Below are 26,252 nucleotides of genomic sequence, written 5' to 3' on the forward strand. Positions count from 1 at the left end.
TGTTGCCTTATAAAAGAGGAAAAAGCATGAACACATATGTGAGAGACAGAGTGTTTGTGTGCATGTATTTGTGTTTACATTTCTGAGTATGTATATGTGTGCATATGTATGAGTGTGTGCATGTGTGATTTTGTGTGTATAAGTGTTTGTATGTATATCTACATGTTTATGTGAGCCTGTGTGAGTTAGTGTATATGTATGTGTGTATGCTATGTGTGTGTGCCATATGTATATGTACATGTGTGAGTGTATTTTGTATGTGGGAGAGTGTAGGAGTGTTTATATGTGACTGTGTGCATGTATGAATATGAGTGTGAGTATATGTAAGAGTGTGTGTATAAGAGTGTGTGTGTAAGAGTGTGAGAACATGTGAGTGTGTGCGTGTGTGCATGTGTGTGCGTGTGTGTGTGTGTGTGTGTGTGTGTGTGTGTGCGTGCATGTGTTTAGCAGCTTCAGTTGTCATTATTCACAGGTACGTACCTGTTAGGACATAATTGTAAATTTACTCTTTTTCCCACTTACTTTTGCTACAGAGCTCCTCTAGAAATCACAGCTAGCTACAATTTAAGAAATGATGTTGCAGGAAAATTCAGGCAAATACTTTCTCCTGTGCTTATTGCATTGGGTATTATTTGGATCTTTAAAGTGGTGATGTCCTGGTATGGAAAACGACACAAACCGTCTTCATGTTTTTACGTTTACCCAGACTTGATGGATGGACACTCTCATGAGAATGGTCTCTGCCAGAAATAGCTCCCTAAAAGCAATTTTCACCATCACAGGTGTTTGAGAAATTCAAGAAATGCACAATTTTGATAAATTGTGGACAAATGTTCACAAGCAGTAGCCATTGATTTTGCATTCTTGATCCCTTCTTGAACTCTACTACTCTTGTCAGTGATTTCTGTGCTAAAATCATCTAAGAAAAAGAGACAACCCTTCTCCTTTCTCTAATATCACAGTGCCCATCCCTCAGCCTCTTAAGCACGTTTTATAACAACGAGATATTCTACATTCTAATCCATTCTTTTCTCCTCTTGAAATGACTCTCAGACCCTTGACAATCTCAGTGGGTGTCTGGTAGTCACAGGTGTGTGTGTGTGTGTGTGTGTGTGTGTGTGTGAGTGTGTGTGTGTGTGTGTGTGTGTGTGTGTGTAGCAAGAACAAAGGATAAGCTGAAAATATCCAATAAATTAGAAGAACGGAATGGCTTAATTATAAGGGTCCCCACAGGTGACAGATGGACCTCTTCATACAAATGTCAAAGTACTGTAACATAGCTTCGAAGAGAGGAAAAGGAGAAGATGCCAAAGAAGAAATGTTTTTGGCATTTTATTTTAATGGTGCTAAGATTAATTCCCCCACAAAGATAAGATCCATGTTTTACTAAGGTGACCAATGACTTTATTACCTAATTAGGACCTTGGAGGCCACTTTTGAGAACATCCTGTTGACTGCCCTGATTTGACACATAATGGACTGCTTTGCTTCAGGACACAATGTCTGATTCTTTAAAATTTCTGTGTCTTTCTCTGCTCCAGCCTCATGGGATGTAGGCTATGATTTAACTATGCTATGTGAAGATTTGTCAGAAGCATCAGTAGACAGATTAGAATGGCCTTTTCACACTTCACTGAAGCTCAAACTTACCCAAGAAGCAGCTTTTGCCAACATGTTTTGGGACTGAATGCACCATGCTTCTCCCCGTCCTGTTTTCTCTTGGGACTCGTGTTATATGCTTGTTCTTTTTATGTGACCCCCACCAATTAATGACCTATTTTCCATTGTTCGTATAGACTGTCTTCAGGGTCTAGCTGTTCATAAGCCTCAGCAGTGAAGGTAACATTGCTTGGAGGGAATGCTGTGATTTTGATAGAGCACTGAGTAGTTATGGATATGACTAGTAATAAATTCAACACCCATATCCTTATTTATCATATGAAAGATATGCCAACTTGCTTTCACCATTAATAAAGCCTAACTCAAATCCATTTCTGGGATCTAGTAGTATAAAAAGACACTGTATATTCCTTGACATGGCAAATAAGACAAATTATGTCAGGCAATGACACTATCACACATAACAGCTGCGTGCTAGGTACTGCATTAATAGGCACGCATATTTGCATATATATCCTTATAAATATCTACATATGAGAAAACTGAAACTCAAAGACATGGAGAGGCAGGGTTCAAAGTCCAGCTCTCTCCACATCAATTCTGACCAGGGGTGGGACTTCATTTTCAAGAAGAAACTTTTGGACATGTAAAGGCATTTGTGTTTTTGGGATATGGTAAAAGTATATTTCTACATATATTAATTCAATCTGTTTAGTCCATATAATGTTACTTGTATGTACGTGGTTTCAGGACTCACTACTTGGTATTGGATAACCAACCCGGAAAGACTATTATTTGCTTCCGATGTTCTTCAGGTGTATGTAGTTTTTTCTCTGAGATTGAAACTGCGGGAGATTGTTCCCTTTGGGGTTATCCTTGTTCAGATCTTATTTAGGCAGTGGGTAGGACTCATGGGGGAGCTTCTCTGACATTTCTAGGAAACACACTCTCACAACAGACTTTCTGTTCCTCAACATCTGCCTTGGCTACTTTTCCATTGCTGTGACAAAATACCATGATCAAGGCAATTTATAAAAGAGAGCATTTAATGTGGAGGTCACAGTTGCAGACAGTAAGTCCATTGTCATCATGGCGAAAACTTGGCAGCAGGCAGGCATTCCTGATGCTGGAAAAGTAGCTGAGAGCTAACACCTTGATACACAGGCATAAGACAGACAGACAGACAGACAGACAGGCAGGCAGGCAGGCAGACAGACAGACAGACAGACAGGTGGAGATGAAAATGACAGGAGACACTTTAATGCCCGTCTTCAGTGACATGCTTCCTCCAACAATGCCACACTGCCTAATCTTTCTCAAAAAATTCTAGGAGCTAAGGAGAAAGTATTCGACTGTGTAAGCCAGTGGGGGTCATGTATTTCACACCATCGCAGACTCCTACATCCCCTCTGCCCCCTTCTCCATTGATTCCTGGTCAGAAAGTGTGCAGTAGATGTGTCAACTGGAACTGGAAAACATAAGACTTCTTGTTCTTCATGATTTGCTCCATTGTGATTTTCTGTAATGGTCTCTCTTCGTTGCATGGAGAGGTGCCTTTTATGAGGCATATGAATTACACTTATCTGTGGAGAAAAGGATGAATTATCAGACTGTAGTAAGAGATTATACTGGTTTTATAAGTGGTGGTTGTAGCTGTCTCCTCAAAGACTCATGACTGATTTCTGTTGGGTAGTTAGCTAGGTTCTAGGTGTGACTTCCCTTGTGGTGGGTGAGTCTTATATTAAATTAGAGCGTTGCTAGTTATAGCCAAGTTATGGAGGCCACTATTGTACAAATTGGGTTATTGTGTCATGAATGTTGTCAGTTGGTAAGAAATTATTTTTTGAATACAGTACTCATATAGAACATTTAAAAATGCCTTATTTGGGATATTTTTGTTCTTTATAAAATTGAAGGGAGCTGGCAGCAATATAATTGTCTTCCCTTTATTAATTTAATACATATTATTACATTACATTATTTATGCATAGCTGACAATCATCATCTTTCCAACTGAAATACAATCTACATTCCAATTACAAGGAAAAAGAATAGATTCAAGTCGATAGAAAGTGATATTAAAAGTTTGCACTGATAAGATTCATTTTTTTCCCCACTAGGGAACTAAGAAATCTCAGTGTCACACTCAGCTGTATCACAACATATGCAAAGTCATCCTCTGCTTTCTTTCTCATTAAAAAAAAATCCCCGAATGTTCAAAAAAGCTGGAGAAAATTGTTGTCGGTGACGTGGAAATTCCATCCATGTTGCACTCTCTGCTTCTCTAGAAATCAGAAGTGGGAAAAGACGTCTTAGGGAATATATTTCTATTAAGTTCTTATTGGGGTGGATAAGTTTAGGTGTTATGATATCATGGTATAGAAAGTGTTCAAGAATCTCATATCTATAAAATAATAAAATGCCACTCAGACGGTAATATGGGCTGCCTTATATTTCCTATCCTTCAATCAGTAATATGCCTAATGATGGCCCTTGTGTTGTAGCTGTTAAATCATTTTTATATCTTAAATGTTACACAGCTAGCACAAACTACCTCTTTAGTATGCATTACAACAATGTATGACCTTTAGTTTATCAGAGTAGGTTTTGTATTTGGTTATCTTCTTTTCCCTGCTGCTTTCATTTCTGCTGGTGGTTTTTGATATGATATCCTGTCTGTTTTCATTGGGAAATAAATATCATATGAAAGCTAAGGGAAGAAATTGTTCCATACCAGCAGTGAAAAATGTACAAGGCTGCTTTTATTTGTAATTAATCCGATGAGACGATATCTGAAAAATGCTTTGTTCATATCTAGTAAGAACAAATTATTCTACAAATTTGTGTATAAAGTAAAACTAGATATCTCAATATCGATCTATAGGAAAGAGGGACATGAAGAGGAAATTTCTAATGCCAGTTAGGCATGCGTTATTTGTAATTTCTTCTCTAAAGCACCATTGAACCCTGTGGTCTTCTGTGCCCACATTACAGACATCTCACAAAAAATAACATTTAATGGGCTGCAGAAATGCCCTGATTCGCTGTTTCACAGATGAAGCTGGGGTGATATTTGAAGCACTAGTTATGAACAGAACATTGCCTGCCTGTTGGTGTCTGCTCTGTGCTCTAAGAGCACAGAGCAACACAGACATGGGGGGTAGCAGTGCATTAAGACACTGTATCTAATTTACAGAAGATGTTTGTGTGTTTTAGAGAAGCAATATGGCCAAAATAAAATATTTATAAATATGGTATTATTAAACCATTGGTATTTTAGACAATATTCTAGCAAACATCTTTCTTTCTATATATTACATCTTGCATTTTGTATCACATTTTACTTAGTGTTTACAATTGTGTACCCTACTTATTTGTATTTAATGACATAAATATTTAATTAGCCATGTCCCTAATTACTTTAGATATCACGCATTATTGGACATGTATTTATTTAATAACTTCGGTGGTTGAAGTTTTGGTAAAGGTAAAGGAAGTTATCAGTTCTAAACCTTCTTCCTTATTAGCACATGTGTAGTCACTGAAATGTAGGTTGGAATAGTATACTTTGTATTCAGCACATCTTCTCTATTTCTACTCCTTCATGCTCTCTGAATTTCTGATGTTTGCATAGTTTGTAGTTATATGCTCATGGCACACCATGTCTTGTCTGGAATGTTGAATTACCCCATTTGATTTTGTCCATTATGTTCCCAAAGTATATGTGTTCCTACAGTATGATTCCTCTGATGTGTTCATGATTCAGAACATTCAGAGTAGGCAAGTGTTCATGAACTAACTTTGTAGAGTGAGATGGCTAAGCTCATATATATGCAGCTATCCAAACCAACCAACCAACAACCAACCAACCAACCAACCAACCCAGGAACAAAGATACCAACAAGTAAACCTTTAGGTTTACTTATAGAACCTAAGGAAGAAAGAATATGGTCTTTTGGAGAAATAAGGTAATCTAGAAAGGATAGAACATACTTTGCTTTATCTAGAAAGGACAGTACACACTTTGGCTATTAATAAGCAACATAACAACAGAATTTGAAGAACAGATAGAGGAAAAATAACAGATAAAAAATTAGAATGAAGAGAAAAGGAACAAATGTGAAGTCCAAGTAGAGTGAGTTCTGAAGTGTTTTAAAGTTCTGTTCCTCCTCTCATCAGCAATGTACAAGGTTTTTTGACTCACAGCTTAGGTCTTCTCTCCTTCCTACATTTCTATGGAGTAGGATCCTATAAAAAGAAAATACTAAACAGTAAATTTACTAGTTATGACTGGTGTTTGTTTTCCATGTTAGATATGAAGACAAGGAATGCTGGGAACATTTGATGTCCCAAGTAGTTATGCATTGCAGGGCTTTATCAAATGAAGACATTTAAATTCTTTTCCTTATGGGATTCATAGCTGTAAATGTCTTGATTACTGTGTAATGTGTACTTCTACACACTATTATATAAAGTGGAAATGGTTATAATAGCTTTCATGTGCATCCACGAGGATTGGTGCATATTGCAGATCTCATGTACCCAAGAGGATGATAACACCCCAGAATTTATAGACACACCCTTTATAAACAAGACCATGGTATCCTTCATTTTGTGAAATTGTTTGGGGAAGAAGTCAAGCTTTCATGACTCAGGCTGGTGAAGAACCCTGCCCCCATCCATAACTGTGCCATGGAGTTGCTCTGGACTCATATATATCTAATTACCCATGATGCCACATATATCACATCATCTGTTTGAATCTCAGCTTTTCCACCTGTTGACTAAAAGATTCTCTTGGGTAATGATCATTTTCAGCATTGACTATATGTCAAGAGAACATGTTGTTCACAAAGTATAAAATCTATTCACTATAATAGTCTCTGGTCCCTAAATGACCATCTATATTCTCTAATTCATATATTAAAGTTAATTTTCAGAATACATAAAATTTAGTTGTAGGTTTATTGATTCATTGTATTCTGTTGTTGAACGATGATAGGACATCTTTAGATTCTGGCAGAGTGTGTTCATTAGTCAATGAGGGCTTGTAAGTCCAGAAAATAACCCCAGTTCCTGAATAGTCTCAGCATGCAATCCATAATTTTCTGCCTAATGTTTTAGAGATAAACTGTGCTTTCTTTTTTTTCACTTAGTGAAAAGTTGTCTTTATAGACCAAAATATATTTATTGATAAACTTTGGAAATCAGGAGCTCTTGGAGAGTCTCTATGCCATTTCGTTTTAAAGATATAATCATTAAAATTAATTTAAAAAGTCTCAGCAAATATATACAGATATGAACACAGAAATACACACACACACACACACACACACATATCCCAGTACTCATAAATCCCAGTCCATGTATAGAATTTGTTGGCACTAACAACTACCTTATGAGTCACTGTGTGTGTGTGTGTGTGTGTGTGTGTGTGTGTGTGTGTGTGTGTGTACTTGGGTGTTAATGCTGCAAAGTAGAATGATATATATATATATACATATATGTATATATATATATATATATAACTTCTCCTATGTACATAGTTAATAAGATCATTAGATTGACATTAGAAATTTTCTCTGGCCAAATCAATCATTAAGTCTTCATGCAATTAAAAAAAATAAACCAAAAAACTCAACTGGTATTACTTATTGGTTAGCATGTATTTTTGCAAAACACTAAGACCCACCAGAGGCTAGATATTGGATAAAGCATAAAATATCTTATTTAAGAGCTTTATTGTCCTATTTTTATTTCAATGTCAATTAAATAAGAATTGAATCATAAGTCCTAGTCCATGTATAGAATTTGTTAGCACTAATATCACTTTATGAGTCGTGTGTGTGTGTGTGTGTGTGTGTGTGTGTGTGTGTGTGTGTGTGTGTGTTTGGATTTGGGTGTCATGCTTGAAAGTAGGATCTGGCATATGTTGATAGGCACTGTACCACTGAGCTACACCACCAACCCTGCTTTATGATTCTTGAAGAACAAATACTGCATTAGCAGGCAATGGATACTTTGAGTAGATTTAAGCTTACATCTAGGAATTCTGTAAACCAAAAGGCTCAGAAGGAAGGCAGAAGAGCTTTAGGAGAACTGAAGGAAACCTTGTACACTTCAAAAGAGGGCAAACGAGAGATGACCATGAGATGGAGCAGAGTCGAAGCAATGGAATAGTAACAGACCCGAGAATACACAGATACATCACTAAAGGGTGAAGATTTTGTCTGAAAGGCAAAGGTTAAGTTTTGCTCATGGTGTGCTTAAGTAGTGAATCACTTGGTTTTACTGCAGAGAGATGCAAGTGGATGTTACGGACAGTCCTAGTAGCTCGGTGGTTCTGGAAGGTGTCTGAGGACATATGGATATCTAGGACAATGGTAATCCCTACCATAAAGAACTATAGGATCGGGGTTGGGGATTTAGCTCAGTGGTAGAGCACTTGCCTAGCAAGCGCAAGGCCCTGGGTTCGGTCCCCAGCTCCAAAAAAAAAAAAAAAAAAGATAAAAAAAGAACCATAGGATCATCAAGATGTGAGGCAAGTTATGCACTGAGGACTGCAGTGAATATAGGCTAATAAGTCCACAGAGAAATGAATATATGTTTTGAAAAAATATTTTGTAGTTTCCTTTTCAATTTAGGCATGTAAAGCCACATCATCATACAAATTCCCATCAGCAATCACATTGCCCTAGGGCAGGAAATGCTTATGTCTAAAAAACACATTTATGCAGGAACATAGAAAAGAACACAAACTCTGAGTATTTAAAAAATAAAGTTGGAATTTTCACTCCGTTATATAATTTTTAAAAGGTTACTGGTATATCAAGAATATATTTCTACATCATGAAATATAATTTTACATTTACATAATTGCATTATCTAGAGTAATACAGCTCAGTGTTTTCATTAAATATATACTTAGACCAACCTTGTTTACATTTTAATTGTATATTAATTTGTGAAATATTTTTGGTCATATAGACATTTGAATGATACATTGATGTTCTAATGATAGATCTTTCTTCCTTCTCCAAAGGCGTGTGAGCTACATTAGGGTAGGTTTATTATGGTAAGTATAATATATCACAACATTAGCATAAAACATGAAAGCCCCTTATGAATAATTATAAATCTGAGGGAAGGGTATATCTATTTTCTTCTCTAGCAAAATTCTTAAGGCTTTCTATATAGGTTAACACTATAATTTAAGGTTTCTTTAACAATTAATCTTCACTCAAGCTATTGACAAAATGTCTTAGCTCCAAATTGTATCTACCTAATTTTTATGAAATAAAAAAAAAAACTCATCTTTCAATGCATAGTGTGTAGCACTGACAGTAGCCTAGACTTTTAAGTACTTTCTAGATCAAGAAAATACTCATCTATTTGCAAGCTTGATTCAAGGTCAATATGAACAGAGTTTGTAGCAGATGATGTTTGCTATTCAGAGAAGCCAGGCTTGCATTTAGTTCAGATAGGTGGCTAAAAGCCATTGTTTATAGCTTCATTTGTACATTAAGCTCTTATGCCTTTTAAAACAGAATAACTTAATAGTAAGTAGGGATTTGAGGACACAAAAACATAAACATATTTTTTTTTCAAATGCCATATGCTTGTTTCAGTGTGCTGAGCTTTAAATAAAACTGAAGGACACTCACATAAAAGTCACTTTTGTCAAAGCCTTCCTAACTCACATGTACTCCCTTGCGATGTACACATGACTGACAAGCCGACTTTGGTGAAATGCACAAGAACTGTTCGGACTTTGTGGTTTTCTTAAATGAAACGAGTAAGCAAAGATGTTGTCTTAATAGGCAATAAAGTATGCTAGGCCTACGTGAACTGCTTCAGTGTGCCAACGATGGTGTTCAGTTGGTGTTCATGAATTACTAATCTGGAATACGAGGTTGAATGTATTTTGAAAACTTAAACTTGTTGTAGCTGAACATGTTTAACTAGTTAATAAGAAACATCAAAAAGACCAAACCTTGAGGTTAAGGGTCATTTTCTTTTTGTAAAGCTATTATATGCTGTTTAAATTGGTTGTTCGGGTCTGTCTATAACATAAGTATAATAACCTAGCTCAAATGCAGATTTCTAATTTTCAATTAACATAGGAATAATTTTGTTTGCTAAAATAAAATAAATGAATGAATGACAAGTCTGAAACATGAAATGTTCTAGGTAGAACGTTTTAAAATTCCAAATTTCAAAAAATCATGTGGCAACTGTATAGCTCAAGCTTTAAGTATTAACTTTTAACCTTTGACCTTACAGATTTTAACCAATGAAATGTCTCTTTAAACTTTAAAGGAAACAATGATAACGAGCGCCTGGCGATTGCTAGACAGCGAATTCCATATCGACTTGGTCGAGTAGTTGATGAATGGCTACTCGACAAAGGTAAAAACATTGATTAAAACTTCAAATAAAAAATAATTTGAACATAACCAAGTAGTACTTCATTGTAACACTAATAAACATAAAAAATAAATTTTCCGTAAAACTAAATTAAAAACAAATTTAAAACAGTAAAATGTAGATAGCAGTATTTGCATACCTTGTATAATAATTTCTATACATTTTTAGAAGTACCAACGGTTTAATAATCTTACCCAGTTAACTTAAGGTTAAAGGGACTGTTAAATATAATCCACTAACTCAATCTATGAAGGTACTCAGAGCAAGCATTAACCAAAAATGATAAATCATTTATAGATTATATCCATGGTCCAGCCTCTAAATTATTAACTAAAATATATGTAGTTCGGATATCTTTATCATGGTCCTGAAAAAAATCTTTGTTTAAACTCTAGGAATCTTAAATAGTGGGCAGTATGGATTGCCAATCAAAATGAAGTCCCTTTAACGTTTGCAAGCTTCTGAGAACATTTGGGAAGAAACCCTAATTAAAACTGAACTTAAAGTTGTGTGCATGCTTTACGAGCAGAGGGAACTCTGCTCACCCTGGAGTCTCCATCTGATGATAATGGTACTGTTGCTAGGATTGTTTGATGGAAATGTACCATGATTTCTCCATTGGTTTGTGTATCATTCCTGAAGCCGCTTTTTACATTTAAAGCTATTTTTTTTCATTTTATTTTGTTCTGTTTTGATAGACTTGCTGAAAGCCAATCAGAAAAATATTTTTGAAACATATTTTTTTGTCTCTGACAAGCTCAGTGTAAACCATTCATTTCCTTTCAGTGTGATTGTGGGGAAATAGAATAATTGAAGTAACAAAAAATAAACATTTCTAAAGAATAGCATGTAGAGTTGTATGGGCATTATGTGAATTATGACATTTTTGCAATAAAATTTAAAACTAGACCTTAGCTCCTACATGTTAATTTCAGAGGTTATTTTAGGATAACATATTTGAAATGTTAGATATGTCGTACTTTTTAAATTTAGCAATTTAAATTTGACAAAGCAATAATAAGTTCTTGAGGCAAAGGAAAATGGGATCCACTAAAACCTGATTTGTAGTCTATATGTTTGATTGGTCTTTTAGCAAAAGCACTACATTTACAATATGTTGACAATTTATAAGTATTTGCCAGTAATTATGCATTTCATGGACACCTCATTTCTAAGCAATGAATTATGAGTCAAATGCCTCTCTTATAGTTTATTGCTCTCATTACCCACCCCATGAAAGATCTGTTTTATCATCCTTTGTAGAATGTAGAGTTCACAATCAACATTTTTGCATGTATGTAATATTATTTTTACAGGGCGTCAGCTCACAATCTTCAATAGCCAAGCAACCATAATAATTGGCGGGAAAGAGCAGGGCCAGCCCTTCCAGGGCCAGCTCTCTGGGCTTTACTACAATGGCTTGAAAGTTCTGAATATGGCGGCAGAGAACGATGCCAACATCGCCATAGTGGGAAATGTGAGGCTGGTCGGTGAAGTGCCTTCCTCTATGACAACTGAGTCGACAGCCACTGCCATGCAGTCCGAGATGTCCACCTCAATCATGGAGACCACCACAACCCTGGCTACCAGCACAGCTCGACGAGGAAAGCCCCCCACAAAGGAGCCTATCAGCCAGGTGAGCACTCGCATACCGTCCTTTCCTTACGAATTTATGACAAAAGTGGCCTTTTTCTACAGAAGAGTCTTTTCTAAGCAGATTTTGTTTCTGATCTCATGTGTTCATTTTCCTTGGAAATTGTTGTATGCGTCCCACCTTGTATGAATATAAGATGTGGGTATGTTGTTGATGAAGTCTGCAGACACAGACAGACAAACAGACAGACATACAGACAGAAGTTCTGTGTTCGTTTGTTAGAGGCAAGTTGATCACCTTGGTTTAGAACTACTGGTGGGCAAAGACCTGCTAATTATGCAAAAACATTTTTTAAGGTTAGAAAACAAGGAATTTAGTGGCATATTTGAAAGATTTTGCATATTTAAGCATTGCAATTCATCAAAATAAAACAGTTTAAGTGTGGATTTTGTGGTGAGTGATGGATCTATATTTTATATTTATGAGAAAAATGTTCGTTGGGTTGTCTAATGGTGGAGATGTAAAGTACACGACTTAAACGGTCTTGGGTGAATATATTTTGTAGGGTGTGTAATTAATCTCACTTACTTGGAATTTACTTTACTGAGTTTATTATTAAATTTTATTTCTGCAAATTTTAAAAAAATAGAATTTTAAGTGACATTGGTATAGTTTAGAAGCTTATAAATCTAGTGGTAAAATATTTATTGATTGTATAGATGATTCACTAGCCAATTAGCCATTGACATTACATCAGAAAAGAAGTAAAGACTAATTAAATGCTATTGATGCTTTTGAGATGCTAGTAAATGATATGTGGTTCTCATTGATATTTGAAAGTTTTGCATATAATCTCATGTTATTTCTTTCAAAATTTTTTATTTTTCATGGTTCAAGATTGCTGGTTTCATTTTGCTTTCACTAATGAAAATCTTCAGTAAGCACCACATAAAGATTTGTCAAATAGGTGACCCTCACTTCTTTAGGAAATTGTATTTCAAATGGGTAAATGAATGGCAGCAAACATTTTCAAATCTGCTTTTAGATCAATTATTTGAAACAGCTTATCCGATTTGGAACGAAAACTCTAGGAGCAACTTCTGTTTATATCAGTACTTGATCATTTCAATAAGATATGTTTCAAAGGAAAACAAAAAATTTGTTCTGATTTTTTCTTTGAATAAGATGGACTGATAGGAAATGCACAAGAAATAGAAAAATAGACACTTAAACTGGTGAAGAAGAAAACTGACCAAATACTAAACTATAAATTTATAAATGTAGTACAATGCTATATTGTATACCTTATAATAGTATTCACCCATTTTTTTCTCATTTGGGTTTTCTTTTTCATTTGCATCTGGCCACTAGGTAAAGTGCACACTCTCAGAGGACACACCCTAATATACATTTATTGATTACTGATAACTGCCTACATGGACAGACTTTTCTGGGCATAAGTACATAAGCATAAGTTGCTACCCTCGTGACATTAATTTTAGTTGGAATATTTACTAGGAAGATCATTGTTTTGTTGATTATCTGTTTGGCATTCAGATTTATGCTATTACTGATGATAGCACTTAGCTCCTTCAGTAAAGACTTGTGACCTTAGATCCATGCTTGCTCACGTTGTTGGATAGTCTTTATTTATATTTCATTAGGAACTTGTGCTATTTAACTGATAAAGATCAGCTTGCCACCGTGAATCTAAAACAGGAAAATTTAAATGTAAAATAATTTGTAAACTATTCCCTTTACATAGAGTTGTTCCAAGAAGAATATTGAAATATATTACTGAAAGTTGGAAATGTTCCTCTAAAGACAATTTGAGGTAGTTCAGCATTTTTCTTATTAAGCCTGTATAATTATTAATTAAATAAGTAGCCAAAATTTCTAGTAAAACTTATATGTGTTTAAAAAGAAAGAAAATTGCATTCATTATTATAATGTAATTTATGAATTAATATCTGATGTGTATATAACAAAAATTATATGTGCAAATAAATCTTTGCTTTAAAAAATCAAATGTAAACATATTCAGGAGCATTTTAGAATATTAATACAAAGAGAAAGAGGTTGAATATTGGTTAGTTACCAATGAAGAGAGTTTCCCAAAGCTATTCCAAGTTCAGGGGCAGTAGTGGCAAACAGAAGTAAAGAATCCAGTCAATTAATAATCAATTGGTTCATTTCAGGAGGTGTTGATTTAAAGATTAATGTGTTCATGTAAATTGGATATTTTAAATCTTTACAACTTTCACAGATCCATAGGAACAACAAAATAATTTGAATTTGTTTGTTACAGATATTCAGATTTTAATGATATTCAGTTGGAACAACAATGTTTAAATTTAGAAATACTTTTAAAAATACTTTTATAGCCACTGTTATAGTCATACACATATAGTGTATGATTTAAGGTGACAATTCAGCATATACTATAAAGGAAGGAAAATTACTACAGAATAATAGAGATTATATTTAATAATAGAATAATTTGTTTCAAATGTTATCTCAAATTTTAATTTTTAGTTGCCCTTTAAAGAGAAAGGCATGACAGATAGATAGATCTGTAGAATGATGGATTAATAGATAGAGATAGGATATAAATGATAGCTAGGTATAGATTAGATTGAGAGAGATGGGTAGATAGATACATAGAGACATAGATGGATGAATAGATACATATACAAAATTTCTTTGATTAAAGTCGCATAAGTATAAAAATTTAATAGTGAGTATTACAAATCCCATGTCTGAAAACTTTCCCTACTTTTAAAAGCTTAGATGAAACATCTGTCCTTCAACTTTGTCTATACTAACTACATCTGCTTGCTTTTCTCAAGTCCCTTACTAAATTGTGTACCAAAAGGGTCATGTCATTTTTTTCTAAATCCACACTGTACTTTTTCTTCAATCCAACTGTATTTTCCTCAGTAATAGCACTTAGCCACTTATGTGACAATGAAAATGTATTTAAGAGTAGTTCCATGTTTTAGAAATGTGGAAACAGATTTTTGGTCCAATAGAACTAAACTGTATTCATCTCAAATAGATGAATTGACATGGATTCAGCTATCCTGCAGGGCAAGGACTGTGTATAAAATGTGTTTCAGGTTTCACAGTCAGTGAATATTGGAGTGTTCAGAGAACTGTCTGCAAAACTCCATTTACATCGCCCCTCAAAAGTGAATATATTTTAAGGGATGAGAAGAAGAATACTTTCTTCTGAGTGATGATTAGTTTTCATCCTGGCGTCTTAACCTTCATGATTTAGAATAATACAAAAACTAGAGATGACTACCGAGATGAAATGGTTTTATTAAAACAACATCGAATGAACAATGTTTTACATGGCGGGTATAGCATTTATATGTCTTGTTTTGCTAGCATAATTAAATCGACAGGTTGTTGTAAGACTTACTTCCTTTAAGGCTATTCTCACAATGAAAAATATCAGAACAACTCATTCTTAGGATGTGAAGGGCTGTTTGGTGTTGGAGACAGTTGTGCAAAAAAATTATCTTCTAAGAGCTGTGTGTCATTCTAAATTATTTCTGTAAATTATTTATGTAAACCACTGAAAGAAAAACATCAAATCACCTTAACATTTTCTGTCATTTTTTAAATCAAGTTTGTTTATTGCTAACGTGCTGCTTGATTTAAGATCAATATAATGAATTGCCCTCAGACCCAGAATGTTACCTATAGAATATCATCAATATTTTCTGTTCTTTCCTTCAATATTATTCTGCAGACTATATACAGACAAGATAGTTTGGAACTTTCCTTTTTAATCTTAAAGAGAGTATGGCATAATAAGAATAGCATATCAAATCAGAAATGGGGTTTTACTCTCAACACAAGCAGTGTCCTGTGTGCACAGTGTCCTGTGAAAAGAAATACTAATCAGCTTTTCTGTATGTTGGCCTTGTTGCCTCTCTCTAACAAGACAGTCATTAAGACTCTTTGGAGCTCTTCTCAGATTTTAATTGACTCTAGTCTCTATGTGCTTAATTAGTTCTTTACCACATTATTTAGGAAAACATAGATTTTACCCCTTTCTTTTTGATAGGACAGCCACACCTCCCACTTGTCTCTAAGAGTTCCTGTCTATACCTGTTACTTTGATGTGATTAGTGACGGTCTCTCTTTTTGTGTCTCAGAAACTTTATTTCAGTATATACATCAGTTATCAAAGAAAAATTACATGTTATTGTTCAGACATATCCTGATATACTCCGTTTTTACATCCATAAAATAACCTTCTAAGAGAATAATACTTCCTAAAAGTAGTAAATACTGTATTTTATTCAACACATATGTAGCTGAAGCTGCTAGCATCTTGTAGCATCTCGACTTGGTCTTTAAAATCAACAACTCTTTATCATTTTATTTCAAAACCATCTTGAGAAAGTAGAGAAAGCAATGCTTTGAGAGGTTCTGCATGTTGGTGTGGTTGTTTTGATTTTAGTGGATGGATATTTTACAAATAAGTGGAAAAATATAGATAGAGACATAATCTCTCAGCGTAGACAGAGTGTTTGGGGGCACTCTCATTCAGTATCAAAAGAGTGATTCGGGGGCTCCCTCACTCACTGTAGACAGTATGTGGGGGACATGCTCAGGTTCTAGGGTGAGCTTTTCCAGGTGAATTCAGTACACCTATTCAAGGAAAGGTCCTAATGTGTTACAAGCCTTAGGGATAGTTTGTACATCACATCTGTCACTTGTGCTTGACACTCATTCAAGTTCTTATGAAAAAAAAAACAATTTGTGTTCAAGTTTACTATTTTCAATAATGCTATTGCTTCCTGGAAGCTTTGTAACTACTCATGAAAACTATTTATTTGAAAAATATAAGTAGAATATATGCTTATTTCCATGAAAAATATTTGGAGTTAATAAAATACATTTTGTACTCCCAAGAACAAAATTTTACTTTTATTAAAAATATTAATTAACCTTTACTCTGGCTTCATTATTTAAGAACAACAGTGTTACTTATAATTATACATGTTCCTGATAACCACTTTGCATTTTTAGACTACTGGTAACATGTATAATTAACTTCATGTTTCCTAACCCAGTTGTTCTGCTGAATTTCCTTAAATTAATGTATAATTTTACAGCAAGTTTTATGCATGCTAGAAGAAAAATACTTGGATGGAGATATTAAAATTATACAAAGTCTCTGAAACAACCATGCCAGCTGAGAGGAGTAAGAGTCATTGAGTTTAATTGTGGGTGAGCAGGAATTGCTTAGGTGTTTTTCTGCATCCTTCCTGACAAACCAAAGTAGCAAAGGTGTACATTTTGAAGTTTATTCTTCTTAATGACTACTACACATAGTACATATCCTTTGAGGTCTGGATGTTTGAATGGGTGAAAGATGTTTTCCTGGCATTTGCAAACCTGGTTTTGAGATGTCTTCTGACAAAGCTGAACCCATATGAGATGAGCATTCATTCATCAGTTGACTAAGTCAACATAAAACATTTGCACAGCAGTTACTCTAGGCCAGATAATATTCTAGTCGTTGGGAATACAGCACTGTACAAAATCAGTCTTTTTTGCATAAATCTTATATTGTAGTGGATGAAGGTAAATAGCAAAGTAACAAAATAAAATGAATACTACTTGTGCGATGTCAGATGTCGCAGGAGAAAATCTGTAGAATCCTGGGTGAGTGCCTATGGATGAAGGAACCGAAAAATGAAATTTCTTTTTGAATAAATGAACTTAGATGATTGTAGATAAAAGCATCAGTTATCAAAGAAAAAATGTGTGTTGTTGTTCAGGCATATCCTGATATCCAGAACTTCAAACCTTTTGTGGATTTTGTCAGTTACACCTAATTGCTCAGGTAAAAATCTAGAAACCTGGGAAGGGAGCAAGAGAAACACCAAAATATGCTTTATGTGCCTCTGTCCTCCAATTTCTAAGTGTCCTAAGTAAAGCAGAAATATAACCCAATCCTAGGATATTTCTGTGCCCGAGGATGAGACAGAAATTTTAAAGATGTGGTATTACACTATTCCTCCCTCCAATGGGAAATGGAGACATATTGAAACTCCATAGCTAAGTGCATGGTGCCTTTTCTCTTCACGGAAACTTGTCTTTTGCCCTTACATGTGGCCTCTGCTTAGAACTCAATTTTATCTAACCACTGGTCTATTAGTCTGTCCATATCTATCTGTTGGTATGTCGGTCTACCTGTCTACATATCATCTACCTATTATCTATCTATTTTAGAGGAAGGAAAGTACAACATACCAGGCAAAAACTCCATCACTGAACATCACTGCTTTTTAAAACATTCATTTCAGATAAACAAATACAATCCATAAAGCATGACACCCAGTTATATTTTGATGCTATTTTAAGTGAATAATATTGGACATTTGTACTTATTCTAATAAATAGTGAGACTTGCTTCCCGCAATTTTTAATTATATCTTTTCACCCACATATCAATTACTGTTTTGAAAATGCAAATGTAATTAAATCTCTTCCATCACTGACCCATACCAGCATATAAAAGTCATATCCCTGACACATCTATAGCCTGCTTCCTGTTTACATCCTGAATGGTTCATTTCTATTTTCTGTTGAGATCCTACTGCAGTGACATCCAGAAGTCATGCTGCCTGCCAGTCACTTTCCTTCACACTTTTTCTGCCCCCCCCCGCCAGACTCATTGAGATCCCTTTCTCTGCACTCCTCATGGATACGCTTCTTAGAATCATCATCCCATTTTTTGAGCTCCTAAATAATGGTCTCTTTTACTCCCTGATCTTCATTCCTGATGCACTGATTTGAATTTCTAAGTCAACAAATCAACTAGCAGTTCTCTCATTCAACATTTTAATCAAATAAGTTTTTTTAGAATGAATATGAAATGCCCACTATCTTTGCACAATATCAACTTTTAAATCTATATACTATTTCATTAATTTTATTTCCTTTGCATATAATCTTAACACATTAAAACAATGAAATCTTTATGCATACTTATATGGGGCTAAAAGATAGTGCCATTTTCTAACTACTGTGATACAAGGGCAGAAAAGGAAATCCAGGGTCCTTAAAGTCCTAAATTTCTCCTCAATCTATATGCTTGAAATTTTTTTTCTCCATGACATAAACACTGAGGTAAGTTATTCCCGCAGCCCCGTCTCTAAGAGTTTGTAATTCTTCAGTTTCAGAAGAGTACATTTTGATAGTGGTTGTCTTCAATTTCGTGATAACTTCATATGTTTTCACAGTTCTGTAGTTTCTGCAAACTTGTTTTATGCATCGCGACAGTCCCTGCAGAATACTAGATAAATACTATACACCTGCGTTAGAGATTTGGAAATATAACCATTAGAAGTGTGAGCGATTAGTCTACGATCACACCAAGTCACACCAAGAAAGTTTGAGAACCCTGACGGTAGTGCAGCCCTATATGGTGCTGCATCACTCCCTGCTGTAGGTCTTCATTGCTTATCAAAATGACTCATGCTCTAGTTGAAGGAAAGGCTCACAAAATCACATCTGTAACTTCAAGTCTATTGAAAGCTTATAGCATCTGGAAAGGGAGAGTCATAGCCCTGATAAGTTATCTCTACTCTGTAGGACTCTGGCACCCAGGGGCTCTTCATGTCCATCTCTGGCCCAGTTAGGTGTGCGCATTCAGGCGATGGGGAAAGAACTCGGGCAGGAGGGGAAACAGCTTCCGCCTCCCATGCTGCCAGTCCTCCTCTTTACTGACACTGCCTGTTGCTTCCATTGCTCGGGCTGGGCTGAGCCAGAAGAAGACTGACTAGCTGGCCACCCGGGAGAGGTGCAAGGGAGCTTCTGGCAGCTATGATTTTGAAAGCACATTTCCTCCCCAAGCGGCAGTGTTACAGCTCTTACGACAGAAGCTCTCAGATGATGGACTAATTCCTGCACACTTTTAATTCTGAACATGACACTTAAATACAGTTTTTGGATGGGTCAGTGTCCGACAGCAGGTACTTCCTATTGGTTTGGCCTGAGAGCTTGAAAAGACCTCATTTACGTATTCAGGGGCGTGGTCCTGTTTCTATGACTGATCTGTGGCCTGTGGTGGTCACATCCTCTCCTAAGGAGGAGGAGTTTGGGGCATTGTCTTCTGTGACTGATCTGTCTTGAACCTGTGTAACTTGTGGTCAAGTCCTCACCTGTGGAGGAGGGACTTGTGGCACTGCTCTATGTGACTGGTCTATCTCAAATTTCTCTACAGGGGTTTGTGGGAGACGGCAGCTAGTGAGGCCCTGGTCTGGGCAGCCGGGAATGCACATGCTGTCCCTTTTAGGGTCTCTGGAGATTTGAACTGTCGCGACCAGGAATCAGGGTACCTTTCACTGCCCACTGCCCCACACTACTCCAGTGGGTACCTTATATCCATGCATGTATATACATTACCAATTGGACTCAATGGCTCTGAAAATATAGACAGGAGTTTGGGAGATGGCTTGGGTGAGTCCTGAGAAAAGTCGGAATAATGAGGAGGAGACAGATAAGATCAAGTGCATTGTGTTCAAGAAGAAAATTCTCAACAAATAAATTTTAAATATGAAAAAATATTATCATTCTAGCCAAAAAAAGGGGTCAGATGATGGGTCTCATTATTCAAGGCGTTTTGCGTGGTTGTGAATAGCAGGGTGACAGGGGTCAAGGATTCCAGTGTTCCCTAACCAACGCTAGATTGTCTTACAACAAACACCTCATGGTTCTCAACCACACAGCGTTCTAACTGCTTGTGTCCAGCTCTACAAGCTCATTGTGAAGACTACGTCGACTCAGCATAAGAACAATATAAAACTGTGAGTGAACGAGGTTGAGTTTACATAAGAACAATATAAAACTGTGAGTGAACGAGGTTGAGTTTACATATCTTGATATGACTCTATTTGATGTTCTCTTAATCAGCAGTGGAGACATAAAATGAATTTGCATGGAATTAACACAAAGAAATAAGCCCAGTGAAAGAGGATTGCAGAGTCTTCTCTAAGACATTTATTCTTATTATACGTTTATTCTTTCATAGGACAAAACAGTTTTTGATTAAATAAAATTTTACTTATTTTATTTGATTAAATAAAAATGTACTTCATTTGATCACCACTATAAATAATTTGTGCTAATATTTTGTTAACCCATTTTCTTTGAATATATTTGTATGCTTTTTTATCAGATAGTTTTTATTTGCATTTCAAATGTTATCCCCTTTCCAGGTTTCCCATCCATAATCCCCCTATCCCATCCCCCTCCCCTTTCTTCTATGAGGGTGTTCTCCCACCCACCCACCCACCCTTTCCCACCTCCCTGCCCTGACATTCACTTACACTGGTTGGTCAAGCCTGGGCAAGACCAAGGACTTCTTTTCCCATTGGTGCCCAACAAATCTATCCTCTGCTACATGTGCAGCTGGAGCCATAGGTCTGTCCATGTGTACTCTTTGGATAGTGGTTTAGTTTCTGGGAGTTCTGGTTGCTTGGTATTGTTTTTATGGGGTTGCAAGCCCCTTCAGCTCCTTCAATCCTTTTCTAATTCATCCAGTGTGTACCCAGCCCCCGTCGTTGACAATATGTCAAATATGTCCAATTTTCTGAGGAACCTCCAGACTGATTTCCACAGTGGTTGTACCAGCTTGCAATCTTGAAATCCCACCAACAATGGAGGAGTGTTCCTTTCTCCACAACCTTACTAGCATTTGTTGTCACCTGAGTTTGTCTTTTTTTTTAATCTTAGCCATTCTGACTGGTGTGAGGTAGAATCTCAGGTTGTTTTGATTTGCATATCCTTGATTACTAAGAATGTTGAACATTTCCTTAGGTGCTTCTTGGCCATTCGATATTCCTCAGTTGAGAATTCTTTATTTAGCTTTGTACCCCATTTTTAATAGGATTATTTGGCTCGCTGGAGTCTAATTTCTTGAGTTCTTTGTAAATATTGGTTATTCACCCTTTATCAGATATAGGATTGGTAAAGATCTTTTCCTAATCTGTTAGTTGCTATTTTGTTCTCTTGTCCTTTGTCTTACAGAATCTTTTAAATTTTATGAAGTCCCATTTGTTGATTCCTGATCTTAGAGCATAAGCCATTTGGTGTTCAGGAAATTTTCCCCACTGCCCATGTGTTTGAGGCTCTTTCTTTTTTGATTTATTCCTTTCATTTATTCACATAAAATGATAATTGTGTCTGTATATGTGCTAGTAGTGCTGTTATCATTTATGACATGTAAAGCAATTGAGCTTTATTCAATAATTTAACGTCAAGATTATCATAATTTTCTTTGATGGCTTCTGACATTTTTTTCTAGAGCATATATTAGATTTTCTTATATTTTGATACTGCTGCAAACTTTGTAAGTGTGTGTGTGTGTGTGTGTGTGTGTGTGTGTGTGAGAATTACTAGGATGTGACCTCAAGTGGAGTGTTAGATAATTCACATGTTTTTCTTAAACTTGTAGGTATCCCTAGTCGTAAGCAATAGGCTTTAACAAACACTGTAGTCAGGAATATACCTTACAAAACAAAACCAGAGCTATTCTTGGTGACGTGTATCTGTTTTCCAAACACTAGGAAAGCCAAGATAGGTTGTAAATTTGAGGCTAGCATGGGTTGAATACTGTCTGTCACTGTCTCTCATTCTCAAATTTCTCTGTCTCTGTAACTGTCTCTGTTTCTGTCTCTCCCTCTTTCTCCTACACCTCTCTCAAAGAAAGAAGAAAAATATAAATGTTTGTGTCTATATATTTCTCCATCTTGTATTAGTCTCTAAATTATGCTATTTTTGCTTAAAATTTATAGTTTAATAATTTATTCATAATTAAGGATAACTTTTGAACACCCCAGGAATACAATCTTTTTACTAGGTATGAAAGTGCTATTCTTACTGAGATAGATTCTAAGTCAGGATCTTATAACAAGAACCATTCCTCCTAGCTCTTGACTATTAGTGAGTCTATACACATTAGAAAATACTATGCATCAGCAATGGCAAAACTTTGAAGTATCAGAGGTTTAGCATCTACTAATAGCATTTCTAATAAAATTGAAGCTTGGAGATAAATTTAACACAGGAAGATATTTTAATCCCTTTGTAATAACAAGCATATCGGGCAATGCACTCTATTATTGCACTTCAGCAGAGTGTTGGCAATGTGCTAGACACTATCTTGACTATAATTACCCATCTTTCCTCCTTGGTGTGTTTCAAATATATGTTTTATTTGTACAAAGCAACTTCTAAAATAGATGTCATCATTCAGTCTGAACATGCAATAATGATGGAAGTGACAGCCCTCTTTCCATCCCGTTTAAAGCTTCCCGATGTTGCAGGATATATGCATTTCTTCAGAGACACATGGGCAGACACAAATCATCTTCATCTCTAACATAACACAGTTTTGGCCTGTTAGGTGTGGGCTCATCATTGTTGAATATTTATGCATGAGACTGTGATCCAAGAATAATTAGGATTCAAGGTAATCATGACAGGCTCTATGGGATTATCAAATAACCTTGCAAAACTAATGATCTTAGCACGGTGTAGGCACTGAGGCTTTCTTTCCTCAGTATTGTTCTCTGTAGTATGCCATGACCCTTTTTTGTGTTTCCACCCTCTGTTCTTTTTCTTCTTCCTTCAATGTGGTAAGTGCTATTTCAGGTAACACACATAAACATATGATGACTACAAGTACTGAAGGAGAAAACCTTTTGCTGATTTTTCTTGCACTAGGCTAAGACTTGAAGACTATACTGTAGATGCCTCATGATATAGTCAGGTGAAGCACGTGAGGAGCCCCATGGCTGTCCTTGCCGTATATACTATTTCCACTTCCTTAATACCCACCATTCTGCATTGAAAAGTTGGTCCTGGAACACTCAAGGACACAAGATATATTCCATCCTTATAACTTACCTTTCGGCTTCTGTCTCCAAGTAGGTATAAAAGAGTATAAAATACCTAGAAAGAGATGTTGTGTTCTTGTGTGCCTAATTCAAAAGGAATATAAATTTATTTTCAAGGAGAAAATATACATATTCTACTTAAAGAGAATTTGTGAGGGCTTTTGATCATATCTGAGAGATGAAAAGATTCATTAAATTTCTGACATATTCTGGGCTGGGGAGAGTGCCTGCCAATATGCACTGAGCACTGGATTCTGTCCCTAGCGCTGCATATAAGAGCAAGCATGATGTGGTACACACCTGATATCTCAGCACAGAGGAGGTGCAGGAAAGGGGAACAGACATCCGAGGTTGGTCTCAGCTCTGTAATGAGACTGAAACTACTCTGAGCTACATGAAATGGTGTCTCAAAAACAAACAAGAAAAGCAGTCTTAAAAACCCTGTTGTGCTGACTTTGCCACATGTGAGTTTATTAAGCATGGTATTAACTATCAGCTCTTGAGAACTCGAGAGTAAATTGACATGGCACCTGGAACAGGACAGAAAACAAGGCCATCTAGGACAGCCCTTGGCCCTTTTCCTCTTTGTGAACTGTAGATTTTAGGCTATGCAAACCAAGAATATTCGCTGTCTGAAGGGCTTTGCAACCCCATAAGAAGAACACAGTATCAACCAACCAGATTCCCCAGAGCTCCCAGGGACTAAACCACCATCACAAGAGAACATAGGGATGGACCTATGGCTCCATCCATATATGTAGCAGAGGGAGCCTTGTTGGGCACCAATGGGAGGAGAGGCCCTTGGCCCTGTCAAAGCTCGATGCCCCAGTGTAGGGAAATGTCAGGGCATGGAGGTGGGAGTGGGTGGGTGAGTGAGGGAGCACCCTCATAGAAGCAGGGGGCGTGGGATAGCAGATTTCTGGAGGCGAAACTTGAAATGGGATAACATTGAAAATGTAAATAAAAATGCAATAAAAAATAAAAAATGAAATATAAATTCATTGCAGAATTTTTTTAAAAATGTTCCTTGTCATTTCCATGAGTAATTACATTCATCCTGCAGCTAGTCATGGTGTGTTCAGGTGGCTTGTTTATCTAATGCACTTGTTAATGTAGAATTCATGTAAGTTATGTGGGCACATGCTTCAGAGAAGAAATTAAAATAACACCCATGTCTAAAGCACCTATCTGAAACTGTGTTTGGTGTCCCTCTCAGATGAAGTACTTATAAAGCAACATAACCATAACACAAGGCACAGCTGCCCATTTCCAGTGTCTGTAATTTCTCTCTTCCCTCTTTTCTGCCCTTGTTAAAAACTGTCTGTGTGATTCTAAATCCTTCTTTGGGTCCACAGCACTATCACTTTGAAGCCTTACATTTCACTTGAATCATCCACAAATAAGTCTAAACGGAAGCTGCTTTCTCTGTTGATAACATGTGAGAAAGCTTCATGGACACAATCAATAATTATTTCTATAAGAACTTATAACCCTTTTGTTTCCTTTTTGCCAGATATTTGACATCAAGACTTTTGCCTTTTGAGTTTTTGTTGATTGCCTGGAGCACTGCTCAGTGTAGACTATGAGAGACTGGGTTTTGAAAGCACAAATTAATACAAACAAAGAGTTTATACCTTATCACTGATAAAAATATTATAAATTGCATAATTCAACTTTTTCAATCTAATGTGTATTCACACAATATAATGGTTATGTATACATATGTGCATTTATGTGCATATATAATGAAGTTTTATATATGTATGTGTATGTATACGTATGCATATGTATATATATATGAGGTAAATGAATAAATTTCAACCTATAAAAGGAATTTTAAAATATAGCTGTCCATTTTTTTATATTATATCCAAACTAGTTTAAACAAAAAGATACGTAGTAGCTATTGATAGGGCTCAAAGTTCCCCTCAGTATGGTATAAACATTCTCTACATGAGGCCAGAAGGAAACTCCAACCAGTGTTTTCCATAAGATAGGACACAGTGACCTATATATTTTCCTATAGGCCAGTGTAAAACACTGTTCTAGGGGTTCAATCATCATTTTGAGTCTTGCTTGTTCTCTGAGCTAGGGTGTGGGGGTATTAATGACCCTGTCTTACTGCACTGTTCAGAACTAGAGCCATTGACATGATGTAAAAAGAAATATTAAACTATCTTGAGCAGAACTTTTAATTCTCTGGTGGGTTGTGCCTTGATGGTGTGTGCCACAGTTAGCCTTTCCATTCGCTGCTTGTGGTGAGGCAGCTAGATTATGACATTTCAGACTCTGGTCCTTCAGACATTAGAATTCACATGTTTCAAGAGTTGCTCCAAATCACTGAATACCTTTGGCTGGCTTTAGACCATTGAAATAACAAGAGAAAATCTATATGGAAACAACAAGAGGCCTGCTATGTGAGATTCAGTGTAGATTCAGCTTGTACTGGTGAGTCTTGACACGGCCCCAGGGAAGTTGTATGTGCATAGGATTATGTTGGCAGTTGCCAGAAACCATTGAAACTGTTGGGAAAGTATAACATTCTGTCCACTGAGACATCAGAGCAAGTAAACACTGTGGTATTCTCATTGCTATGTTAAAATGAGAAAAGAGTACAGAGAATTTGAGAAGTAAGGAAGAGAAGATTAGAGAGACAAGCTAGCCTAACATAATTGGATACA

At 36.0% G+C, this 26,252-nt stretch overlaps 1 protein-coding gene across 49 annotated transcripts in view; it reads left to right on the forward strand.

Moving 5' to 3' along the window:
- Positions 1 to 26,252, forward strand: part of Nrxn1 (neurexin 1) — a 1,143,874-nt gene that overhangs the window by 998,283 nt on the left and 119,339 nt on the right. For 31 of the 49 annotated variants that reach the window (NM_021767.4, NM_001434104.1, NM_001434105.1 and 28 more), the window contains 2 exon segments: positions 9,940 to 10,029; positions 11,364 to 11,683. In NM_021767.4, coding sequence (NP_068535.3) covers positions 9,940 to 10,029; positions 11,364 to 11,683 — 410 coding nt within the window. 49 annotated transcript variants of the gene reach the window in all.

This window comes from Rattus norvegicus, chromosome 6 (assembly GCF_021556685.1).
Source record: "Rattus norvegicus strain SHRSP/BbbUtx chromosome 6, alternate assembly SHRSP_T2T, whole genome shotgun sequence".
NCBI lineage: Eukaryota > Metazoa > Chordata > Mammalia > Rodentia > Muridae > Rattus > Rattus norvegicus.